The sequence below is a fragment of the Heloderma suspectum genome, chromosome 3, assembly GCF_057233095.1.
Source record: "Heloderma suspectum isolate Gila_16-S chromosome 3, 16-S_ref, whole genome shotgun sequence".
Classification (NCBI taxonomy): domain Eukaryota; kingdom Metazoa; phylum Chordata; class Lepidosauria; order Squamata; family Helodermatidae; genus Heloderma; species Heloderma suspectum.
The window spans coordinates 329,506,346-329,524,338 of record NC_139460.1 but is presented as its reverse complement, the minus strand read 5'-3'; the positions used below and the strand labels follow the sequence as shown (position 1 = coordinate 329,524,338).

The following is a 17,993-nucleotide window of genomic DNA, read 5'->3' as shown; positions in this document are numbered from 1 at the left end:
GAGTCCCACTCCAATGTGTGCAGCGGGATGCTGGTGGCGTCCAACAGACACACTAAGTGTTCCGGGTGTGCTGGGCAGCAGCCTATCCCTTTATGCTGGGGCAACTCCAGAGGTTGGACAGAAGCCAGCAACAGCTATGCAGAGAACCCACAGACAGCACCACCCGCTTCTGAACAGTAGTGTGCAGCCATCACTTCCCCCCAAACAAGCAGTCAACCGGGGCTGTTTGTTCTTGGTATGGGCTGCTGTAGGGGGTGTTGACACATTTTCCCCAGTAGACCCCTTTCACATTAATCAAGCAGTTCACTTTGTTTCAACAAAGCAAGAATAAACAACATTAAAAAAGGTGATATTTTGCTAGCTCAAAAAATATTCCAGAGCAGAACATTCATAATTTAGGGGTCTACCTTTTCAAAAGAGGAAGCAGCATTTGAGCCAGTGTTGATTTTTAAGAAAACTCACAGCACATTAAAGCAAGAACATAGAAGATATCTATTTAAGCAGGGAAGAGTAAGTGAAAGGCTCTGAATTTAAAGATGTTTCTGCAAAGGTTGTTATCCAATCCTCAGTTCTGACTTTAAGCCCAAGAACAAAAAATGGGCGGGGGGAGGAAGAAAGCATTTCACATGTCTAAACTAGAGAGACCAGCAGTTGATTACAGACCACTGACTGTCAGGCTGAACTGCAGGTGACTTGAAAGCTGTCAAATGCCCATGCCGGTAAGAGTGGACATCTCCAAACATCACACTTTTTAGTAGCCAGTGCTCTAAGTGTAAGCGGTTGCAGAACTGTAGTTAGATTGCTAGTGAAATATCATGACTTGGGAGTTTATGGCTTTTCATAGCTACTGAAAGAGCTGCTGCTTTTAACAGATCTTTGCAATACAGTCCTGGGTTTTTGGCATGAAAAAGCTCTTTTCCAGGAAGCCTTCCTTGGTTAACCAGTCTTGGATTCATTGGAACTCTATTTTTTAAAGAATTATTTCAATATCATGTTTAATTCTTCTTTTTGTCTTTTGTTCATTTTATCTCTTGTTCACCACTCTGGAATCTGTTTAAATATAGAGCAGTATACAAATGTTTTAAATAAATAAATAAACAACATTGTAAATAAGTTGCAAGTTTAACCCAAAAGCTGAGACAGATGAGTTCTAATCCTGCAGGACTCTTGGCTTATGGCCACCCATCGTTCCACGTCGCTGTATTGGAAACCAGACCCAACCCCATCGCAGGGCTGCAAAGAAGGCCCTTCTGCCATAGTTAACAGGGAACATAAAGGATCCCTACAGGTTATTTTCTTAAATCTGCATCTTGCCCAATGTAGAAAGTTAAAGCAAGTAGCCCTCTGCACAAATGTGTACACAAGCAAAGACACAAGCCCCTTGGTGCACATCCTGCCACAGGTCCCCACTGTCAGTCCAAAGAGAAACAGGCAGTGAGAAACACACAGGCTTGGACTTTGGGAAAACGTCAAAACAAGCACCTCAGAGCTATAGGGCAGCTGCCAAGAACAGCCCGTCATGTGGATGCATCGCAGAGATGACAAGGCAGAGGCAAGAGGTCACGCTATTAGCTCTCAGATGTACTGATGAAGGCAGAATCATCTGAGCACGGGTGCCTGACCCACCCAAGCCACTTAGACCGTTACAGGGCAATTCTAGAAACTTGAAACTTCTAGAAAGTGGTGCCTGGAAGGTGGTAAGAAGCCACTGCAGACTTCGGGCACAGGTATAAACATGCACCTGTCCGGCAGCCCACAGCCTCCAGAGGCTCAACCACCTGGCCCTGCAGCAGTTGTGGTTCCAGATGGCCTTCAAAAGCAGCCTTTGACGTACAACCACCGTTCACTTTGCCTACTCTGGAGCGTTCTGCTATCCCACTTTGCTGACCCTTTCCATCAACACGTTCTTCTGACTGCCCCCTCCCAAGTATCACCCACATTTTTTTAGCGCGCTGACCATTTTGCCGGCCCCCTCCTGACCTCTATGCCCAAACAGTTGCTCCGGATGACTTCTGTACAAACAACCTTCCCTTTGATGGCTTACAGTACAGAGGGAAAGATACGAATGCCTAATTCTTGCAACACCTGTTAAACAGCGATCCAAACACCAGAAGACCGAAGACACAAAGCCCTCATTTCCAGCGCTGCAACAACGAGATACGTTGGGCCAGCCCCAGTGAATGCCCATTCTCCTCTCCATTTACTCAGTGTTTACTCAAAAGATGAGCTGTTCCATGCATCAATTCATCCCGGCCCCTGATCTGGTCATGAATATTCCCATAATCCCCTCTCCCAATATCCCATAAACCCTGGCTGACACACAATGAAGAAATCCTCTATTCAGAGGCCTCAAGAGACCCATTCATGCTTGCGGGCTCTTTATCCCCACATGAAACAACACCCACAGCCCAACTCATTTTCTTTTCATTAATCCTCTGGTACTGGCTCTATGGGGCTCAAAAACAGACTAATTGATCTGTAATTAGGGTTTGAATACACACCGTGAACACAGAAAAACAAAGCTACAGGGACAAGGGCCGCTTGTGCTGGTAACATCAGCTAAAGAAGGAGAAAAAACTTGGGAAAAAAACCCTTCCAGCACCAGTTTTTAGAGCCACTTAGTCCCAGGAAAGAGCAACACCACACAGGATGAGGATCTGTTTCAGATTCCGGCAGAACTGGTGAGCTAGGCAAGGGGCTGAGAAACAAAAGCAGGACAAGTAAGGAGGGGAACCATCATACTTTACAAGATTATGTTACATGGCTGGTCCTCTCCTGCTGTCCGTTCACACAGATTTGGCTCCTGTCATTATAGTTGCTGCCAGCGACGGTAGGGTCACGGTCCCACAGCAGAGGCAGGCTCCTCCTCATAACCCATCTGGGCTGCACATGGCCAGTGCACATCCCTCTCTCCGAACACCAGAACTCCAGTGGAGTCCTCCCGTGAAGCATATTGGTGGGCGATGCAGGGCAGAGAAAAGGAAGGGCTTCTTCACACAGCACACAGTTAAACTAGGGAGTTTGCATCCGCGAGCCATTCCAACCTGGATGGCTTTAAAAAGGGATTGGACCAATTCATGGAGCTGAAGGCTACCAACAGCTTCTAGTCCTGAAGGCTATATGCTACCTCCAGTATCAGAGGGACTATGCCTAAGTGCACCAGTTGCTGGGGAACATGGGCGGGAGGGTGCTGTTGCACTCATGTCCTGCTTGTGGGTTTCCCACAGGCGGTAGGTTGGCGACAGCGTGAGCAGAATGTTGGCGTAGATGGACCCTTGGTCTGATCCAGCTCCAGGGCTCTTCTTGTGTTCTTATGAGCCAGAATCAGAAGAGTGCACCTAGTTCTGTCCTGTGAGACCCCTTGCTCTGGAATCCATTGGTAAATATCCCTGCTCCCATTTTCATGGAATTAACTGTCCCCAGAATGTTTCACAGATGCGTGAGAGGCCTTTTCAGAAGAGCTCTGCAAACAGATTGAGGTTGGCTCCTGTTCGTGGCCATGGTCCCAGAAAAGTCCATCAGTGAACATTTTATAAAGGGGGAGGAATGATCATTCATCTCGCGAAACACAAGATGGTACACATGGCGGCTCAGGGTCTCGCACCTGGGCCCAGAGCAAGCCAGAACCTGCTTAGCTTCCTGTACTGTCATACCGTACCCTGGGAAGAGCCAGTCCTCTTCTCCAAGAGGAGTCCCCCACATCATAATTCAATGGCTCCACTCCTCTCAGCATCACTCCTACATTCACAACTATCATCACCACCCCAGAGTTTCATCACTCCATCAGAATCACCTTGACCACTGCTCTTACATCCTCTGCATCCAACTCTTGCCCCCTGCAGGTCAGTTCCCCCATTTCACCAGTCCCCCAACTCTCCTGCCCCACCTTTCCATCTAGGTGTTCCTTCCCACAATTTGTCTAACAGATACAGAGAAAAAACCCAAAGTGGTTTGAAATGCGTCCAGCTCCTGGAGATGAAGGTGGGCAGCGCTCCCGCTCTGAGGAAGGGGCCTGAAGCAGGGTGAGCAGGTGCGCAGCCCAGGAGGGCTCTCCCAACACTACGACTTTGCATCCAGCCAACAAGAGGTGGCGCAGCCGCAACACGGATTGTTCCATACAGTATTTCCTCGTGTGCTGCTGTTCCCACCAGCTTTGCTAACACGAATATGCCAACGAACTTTAACTGGCCATAGCACAACCACAGCAGAAATGACAGAAGGAGTCTCTTTCCACAAGCTTTTGTACATTCAAGCAGAGCGCAATGATGCGACTAGAAGCTGCCTGAACTGAGTGATCTTAGCCAGGGTCATGCCCTGCTAATTTTTTTCCCTTAAAAATCACTTTACATTAATGCTTAACATTTTTGAGCCAGTTTCCTCTTGTTCGCATACCACACTGGCCAACAGGAAAAAGCAACACTTTAAAGAGAAACCACCCAGGCGGCCCTTAAAGAGACAGCACATCATCGATCACTTGCGAAGACAGATTTATAATAAGAGGCCCCCCTCTGTTTAAGGCTGCAAAACCAGATGGGAAGTGAATGGACAGTCCACGGGTCAAGAAAACACAGGGGAGGTTCCGCTTGTCTGCTGCATTTATGTTCCCAGCAGAGAAAAGGGGGTCAAGACGGAAACAGCACGGCTGGCTGCTGGAAAGGCCCTTTCTTTGCCTGGCTACAAAGACCAGCGCTGTTCCTCACCCCACTGTCAAGCGGGTAGAAAGATTGGCTTGTCAAAAGGTCTTCTGCAGCCCGGGCTTCCCAAAGAGGCAGAGCAGGCAAAGGAATCTGGAGAGATTCTTAAACAATTAGCTCATTAGTGCAGCGAAACCATGAGACAAAGAACTGCCAAACAGAAAGCATTTGAACGGGATTTATACCCGTCCAGGGAGAGTCACACCATGAATCATCACGAAGGTTATTACAGGCTTAAAGTGAAAGCTTGCAGAAAAGCTGCAACACCACCCTGTGCTAGCCGACGACATACACTCAAAGAACACGATGTAAGCGGCATGTCATGGAGCCAATTCCTGCCAAGCTCAAGCAAACACGTCCTGGGAATTCCAAGGAGCAGGAACCTGCAATCAGTACTGGAGAATCACTAATCAAGATGTCACATCTATAAATGGAGTTTGCCTCAAACCTGTAACTGAAAGATCAGTTCCATTAGGTTTCACCCCACTAACATTTCCATAGGCACCATCGTCGCAGCTCTAACACTAAGGAAGTATTTTCAGGGATCCTGGTCCTGTGATACCTGGGTAAGGATACAGGGAAATAAAGACCTGATTTCTTTCAGATTGGTGACCAGCCAGATGGGCGATTAATAAATTTAATAATAAATAAATAAATTTCTTCCAACTCAGACTATGGGTCCAGCTCGCAGAGAGCACCACCGCAGAGGTAGCAGAAAAAACCTGGCGGACTGGGGAGAAGAGGCTGAGAAAGGCCTGCCTCTCAGGGCCCACCATGCCCAGGGGAGCAAAGCCAGGAGCCAGACGATGCCAACAAGCAGCACCTGGTATTCCAGATCTGTTACTGTAGGGGTGGACAACATCGCCACCAACAAATATGGTTTTATTATTGTGAACAGTTCTGAGAACCATACCATTATAGTTGAAAAGCGATGTACAAATATTGAAAATGAAAACAATACAAGTCAGCAAGCACACTTCCTACTCTGACTGCTGGATGCCCTCTGGGGTTTGTTGTTGTTCAGTCGTTCAGTCGTGTCCGACTCTTCGTGACCCCATGGACCACAGCACGCCAGGCCTTCCTGTCCTGCGCTCTCTCCCGGAGCGTGCTCAAGTTCATATTCATTGCATCGGTGATGCTATCTAGCCATCTCATCCTCTGCCGTCCCCTTCTCCTTTGGCCTTCAGTTTTGGCCTCTGGGGTTACCAAGACACTTTAACTGAAGCTGAAGCCTTTTAAGGGCTGAAGCTGGGGCCTTCAGCCTGCACAGGATGGGCTCTACCACTGAGCTGTGGCCCTTTTCCGGGGAAGAGGAGACGCGCAGAAGTCTGTTACTTCACTCATACTAAGAACTGCTGAGAGGTCCACTCATGCAGACATTGGGAAAGTATCCACACGGACATTGATGGCAGCCTCCCAGGCCAGGATGACAGCATCCCCAGTGCAGCCTGTTCACGGATGCTGCCACTGTGACTTCCATGCAGGTACACTTCTGCCACCACACTGCTCCTGCAACAAGGTATTTATTTGCACAAATGAAGCAGTTGGCAGCTCTGAATCCTTTACAATACAGAAAGAGGTAGACTTACCAACACAGATCAGTGCTATTGCTCCTGGAAAATGAATACACTAAGAAGCCAATCTGGGGGGACTCCACTGGGATTTGAAACTCCAGCAAAGAAATCAATCTCTTCAGCAGCATAAATTTGGCTTTCCCAACATCTGAGCAAAATTATTTACCATCAGCAGAATCTGCCACCGGTCACAGGAGAGCAAGGAATAGCGATACTTTGAGCGCCTACAAAGAATTGCCACTGCATCTGTGTTAGCCAGTTGGCAGCATATCTCAAATTACGTGAATGTTGTCACTTTTCTAAAACAGTTATAATAGTTTTATTATAAAAACTGTTCTCTACTTGACCTTTTTATTTCAATAAGCTTTTAATTTTAATGCACTTCTTAGCTATCTCCCAACCCTGCAGTCTTCTCACGGTGGCTTACGATCAGCCGGTTCGCACCATCAAACCAGCTATGGTGGCTTGTTTTACTCTCCGGTGCATGCTGGGCAATGTTGCCCTAATTACCCGCCTGGGCACGACTTGTTCTGTTGCCTGAACCCAAGTGGCATGGCTGGTTTGAGGGGGAAACAACCCTCAAGTAACCCTATAACATACTATGGGTTATTTGAGGGATGTTTCCCCCTCAAACAAACCATGCCTCCCTGGTTCAGATGACATGACAACCTGCGCTTGCGGGGGGTAATTAGGGAAATGGTGCCGGGCACACACTGGGGATTAAAAGAAGCCACAGTGGCTGATTTCACACGACACAACAACCCACCCTGCAAAATAAACCAGGCAGTATGGACTGTCATCCGAACTACCCCAGGTGAACCCAACAGACGATCAGGCTCACCGTGGGTTGTTCTCCCTCTCCTTCCACCTCTGTCCTCCTGCTGCCCCCAGCAGGTATCTCAGGGGACTTGGTGGCAGAACCTGACTCGTCCACCACCATGTCTTTCCTCACTGCAGGAACTGGCCATGTTTTGCATCAGTTAAAGTTTCTGAGACGCCTTCAATGGCAGCCCCATATCGGGCACATTACAATAGTCCAGTCTGGATGTAACTAGCGTATGTGTAACTGAGGTCAAGTCTGTTCTCCCTAGATAACGTCACAGCTGATGTAAGAAGCACTCCTAGCTAACGCTGCCATTTGTGCTTCCAAAGACCGAATCAAAACCAAAAGATTCCCCAAGCTACAAACTTGGTCCTGCAGGGGAAGTGCCACCTGTCCAGCGCCAGTTGAATTCCTCTATCTAGATCAGCACATTTCCCCATCCACAGTACCATCGCCTTGCCCGGATTAAGCTTCAGCTTGCTCACCCACATCCACCCCAAAACCTGCGTACAAGCACCTATTCAGGACTTCCACGTCCACCCTGGATTTAGCAGATGAAACACAGGGGCAGGCCTGTCATCGGTATACTGGTGACACTGCAACCCAAACCTGCACATGACTTGTAGATGTTAAATAGCACGGGGGTCAAAATGGGACTTTGCAGTACTCCACAGGGCAGAGAAGACTTCTCCTAGCACCACCTTCTGAAACCAACCTGCCAGGCAGGATCAGAGCTACCATAGTACCATGCCCTTAAACCCAACTGAGAAGGATATTATGGCCGATGGTATCAAAAACCACTGAGCGGTCCAGAAGCGCTAACAGAACTGCACTCCCACTGTCCATTCCCTGGTATATTTCATCCCACCCCACCCACTTTGCACCTTGAAAAACTCCTTTTAGTATTTTTTTAAATTCAGAAAGGCCTTTTATGATTACTTTTATTGGGTATGCAAGCTTTAAAATGGTTTTTAGTGGTGCTGTTTTATTATTCAGTTTATGTTGTTTATTGTGATTTTTTTAGATGTCTTATAAACTGCCTTGTAAGGTATTTTTCTAGAAAGCAGGATATAAATATATAAAATAAAAATCCTGACGTTAGTGTCCCACATCCCCAACTCTGAGAAATACTGGGTGATGGTTGTCACTGGCACATACTGCGCAAGAGGGAAGTCCCTTGTCCCACCAGCATGGTCTGAGTGCAAGAGGAGCCCTGAAGCCAGATCAGACCAAAGGGCCATCCAGTCCAGCACCCCACTTCCTACACCGACCAGATGCAGGAGGAGCGGGAGGACAGTAGCACCCAAGCAGCGTCCTGGCTGTTCATCAGCCTTGGTGTAGCACTAATATGCAACGCAGTGCTGGTGCAAAGGTCTTTGTCAGATCCTGCTGGCTTGTTGCTTTGTCAAGGCAGAACACAGCGTTTCTCATTTAGCATCCCTTCCCAAAGCAGGTTTGGTGTGAAGGACTGACAAATCTGAATATAACTAGTTCATCTGGATTTTTTCACCTCATAATGGGCCAGCCCAGAGCATACCCAGTGAAATACATATTTTAGCCAGAGGGAGAAAACACACACATGTAAGGACAGCCATTTGTCAGGGATGCTCTGACTTGGATTCCTGCATTGAGCAGGGGGTTGGACTCGATGGCCTTGTAGGCCCCTTCCAACCCTACTATTCTATGAAAAAAAGGGGGGGGGAGAAGAGGGGCTATATTAGTGAGAGCACTGCTCCTAGGCTGAAGACCTGCTGCGACGGAAAAGGGTGATCAAAGGACAGCTGAGAGGGGCAGCCAACACATTGGCCAAATTCCACTTTTCCATTAAAATGAGAATTAGTTAAAACAGCAGAGCAGAATAAAAGACTGAAAGTTCTCATCCGAGAGGGATTTCAATTTGCACGTCTCCAGTCCCAGAAACTATCTTGCTTGTTTCAGTCAACCACACATTTAATTGCACAAGAAATACCGAACCCACAAGCAGAAGCATCTTAGGATATGGTATTGTAGGACTGACCAAACTTCTTAAGTGAAGTTATGACCAACATACTGCAACATGGAGGCAACAAAGACTTAGAGAGATATAAACTGGGCAAGATTAACGGACAACATGTAAATCTTTAGACTGGCCCTGATCAATCTGTTTCTTTCCACACAGACTTTAAGGGACGAGCTTGGCCTACGAAGGATGCGCTGCATTTTAATTGTATTTTAATGTATATCGCCATGTATTTTAATGTAGTTCATTTTCTTGTAAACCACTTATTGATACTTTTAAATAAGGTAAATATTAGTTTATATAAAAAAATAAATACATTGTCCAAGCTTCAGTCCCTGAGCCTGGATCTCAGTGCCTGGCTCTTCATCCACAACCTCTGGAAAGCACCATGGCCCAGTCGCTTCATCCGGAGTTCTGAGGTTAGGTCCACCATCAACCCCTCAAGCAGGCTTGCCACTGATGGACACTCTCCTGGGATGATATTTTGCCTCCCCTTTAATAAGGCATGACTCCCTAAAAAACCCTTTTGCCCGAGCACAAAGCAGGTGCTGCTACCTTACTTGTTCTCTGACACAAGCAAGCCCCAGCACTCCTGCAGGAGACACTTTATGTCTGTTGATTTTGAATGGCTATCAGTTCAACTGTCCCTGCTATGACAAGCTGCCTTTCCTTTGGCTGAGTTCACAGGATTACAGACAGTTAAGTAAAGGCAAGACAATAAAGAGGAATTTGTACTCATCACCCCAGGAGGAGGAGGAATAACAAACCACCTTCCAAAGGCCTGGGCCTTGGCAGTCAATTATCAGTGGGATGATAGACAAATGCACTGGCAAATACACAGCTTCCCTCAACAGTGAAGAAATCTCATTACATGTGGGATAAGCATAAAGTTGGGCCCAATATAGCAACAGAAACTGGCCAAGATCCAAGGTAGAGGTAAGTGTGCTTAAGCCCATAAACCCAGGCTGGGCTGTGGCCAGAAACTCCCAAGAGCTCTTTACATGTATGACAAAAATATACAGAGATGGATTCTGAACTGTGCAGGAACATGGGTCCAACAGACCCCTTGTGTGAACTGGCAAGGGGTCTTGGCTCCACAATCCCCACATAGGCAGCTGCCTGGCCTAAACGAAACTGCAGCACTTTTGCAAAGCAGCCTAACTCATCAGTTCTTGGTATAGATTGGTCAAGTGCTGAGGCTGTGCTGCTGACCCCATAGGCAGGAAGCTGGAGAAGATCAAAAAGGGGTTGACTGGTTAAGTGTTCGTAACAGTTTATATAAGTATAAACTGGTGGGTATGGTGGGCTCTCCCACACTGGAGGCGTTCAAGACGAAGCTGGACAGCCACTTGTCAGGGATGCTGTGACTTGGATTCCTGCACTGAGCAGGGGCTTGGACTTGATGGCCCCTCCCAACCCTACCAGTCTATGATTCTATGATAAGTAAGTAAATAGTAATATTACACAGAAAGGTTGCAGCAAAGGACAGACATGAACACAAAACCATTTCCATCTCAACAAAATGGTCTGGGAGCCTGCAAGACTCTACACATCCCAAACCAAACTGGCTGAAGCTGTCTGGGTAATGCGAAGCTTTCTGAGCGGCCAGCCCCCAGCCTCCGACTGCAATTACGCGTGCAGTGCCAGAATGCCAGCGAGCAGCTGCCTGCCAGGAGAACCACGCCTGCACCTTTGGGGCCTGGCCTCCCAGCCGGAAGAGACCTTTGTGCAGCGCAATGTTCCCACTCGCCCGCAACGCCTGCCCAGGTGTCAGCATTTCATGCACTGGCAACAAATGAGGGGGCTGGACCCCCCCTCTGCAGGTTTCAGCTTTCTAGACAAGGCCCCCTTCCTTCCCGCTACACCTTCCTCCACAAACAAATTTTGGAGAAAAGCAGAGGTCTTTGAGAGAAGCTGGAACTAAGAGAAACCAACGGATGAGAGTAGCGCCCTGACTGAAGAGAGAGAACATTGTCTAACATACTGTTGCAGACAAAAACGCCTTCCAACATCATACCTAGTCAGAATCAACAGTAAAATCTGTGACTATCTACTGAAATGGGGAGAAAGCAACTCTAAGAGGAACAGTAGACCTTCAGACTGGACTAATCAAAGGAATACTTTGACACCAGTTTTGCAACGGCTTAGACCATAAGGACCTTTTTGAACATTTCAGTATGAATGTGCTGGGGATGAGGCTATTAGCATGGGACCCAGGAATGCAGAGCCCATGTTCAGGGGAAGCATGCCTCTACCACATGGTGCAGACCAGCCAGAGGGAATCTATATCACCATCAAGTGTTGGGGCTATAGTCAGTTGATATTACTGTTTCATACCAGTTAACTAATGGGGGCTGTGTGTGTGTGTGTGTGTGTAATTAGCATATGCTACTACAGTTCTAATAAAACAATGCTTTGAATACATGGCCATTATTTAACTGGACAACTGACCTAATATTTTTTGACAACTCAAATGTCCAAATTACAGTATTTTTTTTATCCTTGCGAGTTTGTCTGATTACAAAGGCTCAGCTGGATGAACCTTTGGTTTGGCCCAGTGTAGCAATTGTATAGATTTAACCAGGGGGACTTAGCCCCATTTCTTATAGAAAGCACAGAGACATCATGCCATGCAAAGCAAATGTGATAAGATTCCCAAGGCCATGGATTTTATCAATGAAGTCTCTGACAGGTTCTCAAAACTATCAGAGTGACTACAAAATAATACCATTTCAGGCAAATGTGTAGTTCTTTTCACCCGCTTTCAGTTGCCGGGGGGGGGGGGGGGCGGGGCGGCGTTGGGGGCTGTACTCAGAGGATAATGTCAATCTGTCTTCCCAGGCAACAAGGCTTTAGTGTTTTTAACCCTTGCATACTTTTTTTTTTTTTGCAACCTCAATGGATTCAACAGACCTCTGTAAAGTCCTAAATGGAAATAAATATAATGATAAATTTCAAATGACTCCCGTGTAACATAAAATATAGATTTTATTAATTTTTGTGAACCGCCCGGAGAGCTTTGGCTATTGGGCAGTATAGAAATGAAATAAATACATACATAAATAAGTAAAATTGTTATCACATTCCAAAAGTTTGGTCTAACACAAAAACAACTGGAGTATATTGGAACTCTCAATATTAACCCAATGAGGAATGTAAGTTATCAGGAACCTCTGGAGGAGGGAACAGAAGAGAAAGCAAAACAGAAATCTAAATGCAGAGGTGAAATACTGGGCTCAGAGTATTTATTTTCTAAATTTAGTAAATAAACATGAGGGGGTCCAATGTGCCCCAATAGCCTAACAGGGCTTCCCTCCATTACAAGAAGAACATTACAAATAAGAAATCAGTGTTGCAAGTTTGCACTATGAGGGAGTGTTAACTCTTGAGTCAAAATAAAGTCAGCTTGGAGCAGAATGAACATCCCTATGCCCTAATGTAAAATTTACTCCCGGGGACAAAGAGATCCCTCTGTAGTGCTTTGTAAATTCTGGGATTTTGAACACACCTGAACATACCAAATTGTTTTTACAGAAACCTAAAACAATCTATTCCAGCACTCTTGAAGTAGCCCTGCCACCAAAGATTGGACTTTGTGATACAGGCAAAATGCCAAGTTATTTTCACTACTCCATTTTGAGAAGTTGCTGGGGAGAGAATGGGCCCCAATCAATTTAGGCATTGGATAGTTCCACCTTCCCTTCAGTCGGGGTAAATCAGACCCTGATACCTGAGTGTGTGTGTGTGTGTGTGTGTGTGTGTGTGTGTGTGTATATATATATATATATATATATATATATATATATATATATAAAAAAAGAAAGGGAGGGGCAGAGATAACACACCACAGGACAATGGACCCCATAATGGTTGAGGAGTACATGGAATATGAAATGGGTCAGGTTGCTACAAAAGGTTTTACAAATATTTCAAACAACTGCTCAGGTCCACAGCAACCCCAGCTGGTTTTGGAGGGTCAAAAGGAAAACAGCCATGGGCCTTACTGCAATGTGTCAACAAGAACAAGAAGAGTTAAACAAAGCTCTCAAGACTCCCCACAAAAGCCACGAGACTTGGCAACCCAGCCACTACCCTAAAGGCACGCACTGCCTGCCACCGTCACTGGAAAGCCTCTGTTTGCAAGGCAGATAGGAGGAAGGGTTTGGTTTAGAGAAAGAGGCCGGTTTGCAAAGTGCCAGTGCAGAGGGGAAAGGCGGCGGCAAGCCCAGACAAGCCCCAGAGAAAGAAAGCTGGACGCGTACCAACGGCCGCTGACGGCTGCCTGGGAGATGCTGAAGCCCCAAGCAGCGAAGGACAGTAAACAGAGGCAGGAGGTCAGCGGGTGGCAGCAAACACTCCTTTCTTCTTCCTCTGCATCAGCCCTTCTTTCAATGGGACCCCCTGAAGGCAACCCCCTGCTGCCTCTGGAAGCTGAGAAAAGGTGCTGGTCTCTTTGAGGCAGTGTATTATCCCTCTCAGCACTAAATTATTAGCACAGCAAACCAGAAATGACAAAATGAAAATGCCCCCAAATCCTTTACAAATCCTGTGGAAACCCCATTAATGCTGACCAAGATTCCACAGCGGCAGGTGTACAAGCTCCCACAGCAGCTCTCGGCTGCGCCGGTGGGTTGCTGCTCGAAACGCCAGGAGCACCAGCTTCCCCTTCCTGTCTCTCCGGTAGTTTTCTATCTCTTGTGGTTACAGAGCATAATCTCAGCAAGTCACAAAGATGCAACCGGCTACAGAACTGCTTGATGACATGCGATTGCCAGTCCACCCACCCCCATTGCTCGTGGGAGAGGGAACGTTCTAAAGGGTGGGGTGGGAATTTGAAACAGAAATAAAAAGCCCTTACAGCTTCCCGTTCTTAGGCAGTTTAGTCTTGGACATAATTATTTCCAAGATGGTTACAAGTTCTAGAGGGAGGAGGACAAAGTGGACACACCCAGAGGTAAGCTACTGAAGACTCAAGGCCAAACCAGGTGATGTGCTAAAACGTGAGATTAAAATACATATATGTTTTGAAAAATGCAATGAATATGGACTTGAGCACGCTCCGGGAGAGAGCGGAGGACAAGAAGGCCTGGTGTGCTACGGTCCGTGGGGTCATGAAGAGTCGGACATGACTTAATGACTGAACAACAACAACAACAACAATGTTTTGAAAAGCAGCTGAGAGGGAGAAGGAATGGCCAGGACTGGGTCTGCAAAGTGCAGCTCAAATCTTCCTCCTACACCGTGGTTTTGACTAAAATCTCTCCTCTGAATCTGCTTCCTGGCCTGGGAGGGAGGCTTCCTTTGGAGCTTCTCCGCAAGGGAAAATAGTAGCTTTGGAGGGGTGACTTTAGTCAGGACTATGGAGCAGGGGAAAGGGCTAAACCCCACCCAATGGTCCCAATCCTGACTGGCGGCTGCTGTAGCTGCTTTTTTCTTTTTGTTTTTAAAGACATGTTCAATGCAATTGTATTAGCACATCATTTAGTCAAGCCCACAAGGCATAAATAGATTTCTTCTTGCTTCTCTCCTAACTCTCCCCCAGCACACACACACACACATGACAGGCTCCTGTTGAGAGGACACCCCTCCTGAGCCAAGAGCCTCCAACCTGCAAATTTGAGCTGCATGACTAAACTGGAACTACGCAGGGCCCAAAGCATTAAAACCAATTCCTGGACAAGTGTTTTGGCAACACACCAGCTGTAAGTAGTACAGGCAAGCCAGGATATTTCATTGAAATATTATGGCAGGCAACATCTTTTCCCACACCTTTTTCAGATGTTCTGGGGCCATTAAATGTCATACTTGAACTTGGCTCAACAATATTAATACTGAAGCTATTTACATTCCAAAAGGCCACAGTTTATTTATTAAGATAAAATCATATTTTGTTTTCATGTTTCCATAAAATATCTGATTAGTTCTGCAGTATGAACTTATTTTCTTAGCAATTGGCACTCATTTGCTTTTTAAAGGAATTCCTGCACAAGCAGGTGTCTTGAAGTTTAATCACAATCATCACAAGAGGGGGAAATGAACACTCTAAGAAGAACATGCCTAGTTAAACACAGAACACTCCAGAAGTAGAAGGAAAGATGAGAACAAAAGGCTTGCATTAAACTGGAGTTGTGCACCGGTCCATTTCATGGCAGCCTCTTGACAGCAGAAGACGCCATCCAGGGGCATCCCAGTGTAAGTGAATAATGACAAAGCCCTTTGGACAACACCATGGCATTAAGTGTTGATGTTCCCCTAGCAACAGAGCAAGCCTTCTGTATCCGGTGGCAAGTCCCAACAGGAGAGCGGCTTTGTTGACCAGGAAATGTTTCCAATTAGGAACTCAACTGGAGATTAAAATGCAAATATTGACCGAGACAGGCAAGGAGGATCTCCCCAACGGCTGCTACATGTCATGAATGTAACATTATCGGATGGAAGGCCCACCTGTGCTTTTATCACCAAAGAGAGGTGCCCTGGCCATGCAGGAAAGTCACAGAAGCCCCCTGTCTACTTACTACAAAGGAGAAGTGAAGAAATGTGTTCCAGATGCAATCTGCCCTTCAGTTATGGGAAAAGCACAGTAGCATCTCCTAAAGCCAGGCAGATGAAATGCAAGAACTGATTCAGAGGGCACCTTTTCTGTGCTGGGAAAGGGAGGGCAGCAAGCAGCTGAGTCGCACAGAATGCATCTACCCTGTTTCCACCCTGGGGAAGAGTTCTGGTCAACTCAGAAGGTTGCTACCCTAAGTTGCCAAAGCTGTTGGTTCATCAAAGGTGTCCTGTGCCATGAACATATGAGGAATTTAATATTACATACCATTTTAGTATATTTTTAAAGGTAGAGCAAAATGGAAATGTATCAGTAGAGTTGCCAGAAGCAGGTGCACTATGGGAACCTCTTAGTACAGGCAGAGGAACCCAGAACTAACTACGGCGGCTTAAATTAAGACCAAGAAATTTTCAGTTTTTTAAGCCTATAAAACAAAAGACATTTCTAAATTTGAGCAGAATTTCCTGAAGAACCAACTTCTGCAGGAAAGGGATTTCTTTAGGTACTGCTGTGTCCATCTGTTTCTGAACTAGAGACATACTCACTGAGGTCCTCCGCAAGCTGGACTCGTTTCCCAGTTAGTAATTTTGTCTTCTTCTCACAGTCCTCTGCAAAATCCTCCAGCACTTCTTTTACATTCTTTTCTAGGCGCCTCACTGTAGAAAAGATGCCATTTTTAACAGAACTATTTTTGTTTATTTGTGTTATTTATACACTGCTGAATATAATAAAATCTCTCAGCGGTTCACAATATTAAAATGCAATATTAAAAACACAACATTAAAACACAGCACTAAAAACACTACCAGCTACAGTAAAAAATCAAGGAGTAGTAAAATGGGAGTGGCATAATTAATTTACAGCCCAGGAAAGCCTCAGCGAACAAGTGTGTTTTCAGGAGGCTTTGAGAAGATGTCACATTTTCTGCCTCCCAAACTATATGAGGGAGGGTTTTCCAGATGGTGGGTGCCACTGCAGAGGGCAGAAAAAAAATAATGGTGGAAGGAGTCCTTGCTGCATAACACATACGGTCAAAATGGGATATCTGTTAGAAGGAAGAGATATGAATGAGGGTTTTTTTAAAACAATTACAGTGCCAACCCCTAAGGAAGAATACCCAACCTGAAGTTTTAGGTGCCATAATGGATGCAGGAGCAGCCTAAGAGTGCAGCCACAGTTATTAAAAGAGATGACTCTCCCCACTCCTCATTCTTGCTAAGTACCATTACTCCAGTCTTGCTGAATCGGACTTCAGTCAAATCAGCCGATCCATAGGCAGCAGGTCCTAAAAGGGAGCTTTTGGACAAGACCAAAATGGCAAGCCCAGCATGAGTGCAGGAGGCCCACTGCATCTGAAGTGCTGAGCAAGTGGCAGGATTCTGCTCCCAAACAAGGCTGGGACAATCATCTAGGCATGGCAGCCTCTGCAGCCCTCACCTTCTGTGTTGGTCAGCTGCTGCCTCAAAGTGTTGGAAGTGATGGCCAGCATCCGCTGTATCCGCCAGAACAGGACCACATCGTTGCATTCCAGCTGAAGCCACCAGAAGAGGAAGTTAGCACTAAGAACACAGCTAGGCAACTTGAAATGCACAACTCATTTGGAATATTTACAGGACACTTTCCGCAACCTTACAAGTAAAATAAACCTTACACACACAATATAAAATACATCCCAAAACTGAACTGCAAACAGTAATGATAAAAGCCCCCAAATTACTAAATCAACCAAATGCCTGCCAAAATAAGAAAGCCTTATAGCCCTTACGGAAATCAGCCATAGATGGAAAGTTGTTCCAAAGCTGAGGGGCCACTGTGTCAGAGGCCCTGCTTCTCACTCTTGCCACAAGGGGCATATGAAGCAGGACATGAGCATCCGGCATGGGAAAGGCTGCCCCACGGAGGAGCAGCTCCCTGGCCATGAACGGTTTGGGGGTTTTGAGCATTTATGTGGTTATTAAAGAAAGAGTATGAACAACATGAGGAAAAACACTGTCTTGAACACTCTTGTGCCAAAATACTATCAAAGGAGCACACACTTGGATAAATTTTATCAGACTGAGTTCCTGTAGATCTTCTAAACGGATAAGTTCATTTTTACATCAAAGCAATGCTCCAAACGCTCTTAAACCAGTCAGATAACGGTGGGTGGGAGGGATTTTGTTTTGTTTTTCTTCCAATGCAGGGCTATATACAATTGTTGCTGCTGTTAATAAACTTAAACTTAATTCCAAGATTCATATATTTTGATTCATATGCCTATGTTGTTGTTCAGTCGTTCAGTCGTGTCCGACTCTTCGTGGCCCCAATGACCATAGCACGCCAGGCCTCCCTGTCCTCCGCTGTCTCTCGGAGT

The 17,993-nt window shown here is 46.2% G+C and overlaps 1 protein-coding gene across 15 annotated transcripts in view; it reads right to left on the bottom strand.

Annotated features, from left to right (window-relative positions):
• OPA1 (OPA1 mitochondrial dynamin like GTPase) overlaps positions 1-17,993 on the bottom strand; it is a 76,357-nt gene that overhangs the window by 4,115 nt on the left and 54,249 nt on the right. For all 15 annotated transcript variants that reach the window (XM_084847836.1, XM_084847841.1, XM_084847842.1 and 12 more), the window contains 2 exons: positions 17,078-17,171; positions 16,186-16,296 (listed from right to left, as the gene is read on the bottom strand). In XM_084847836.1, the coding sequence (XP_084703962.1) occupies positions 16,186-16,296; positions 17,078-17,171 (205 nt within the window). The remainder of the gene's footprint in view (positions 1-16,185; positions 16,297-17,077; positions 17,172-17,993) is intronic.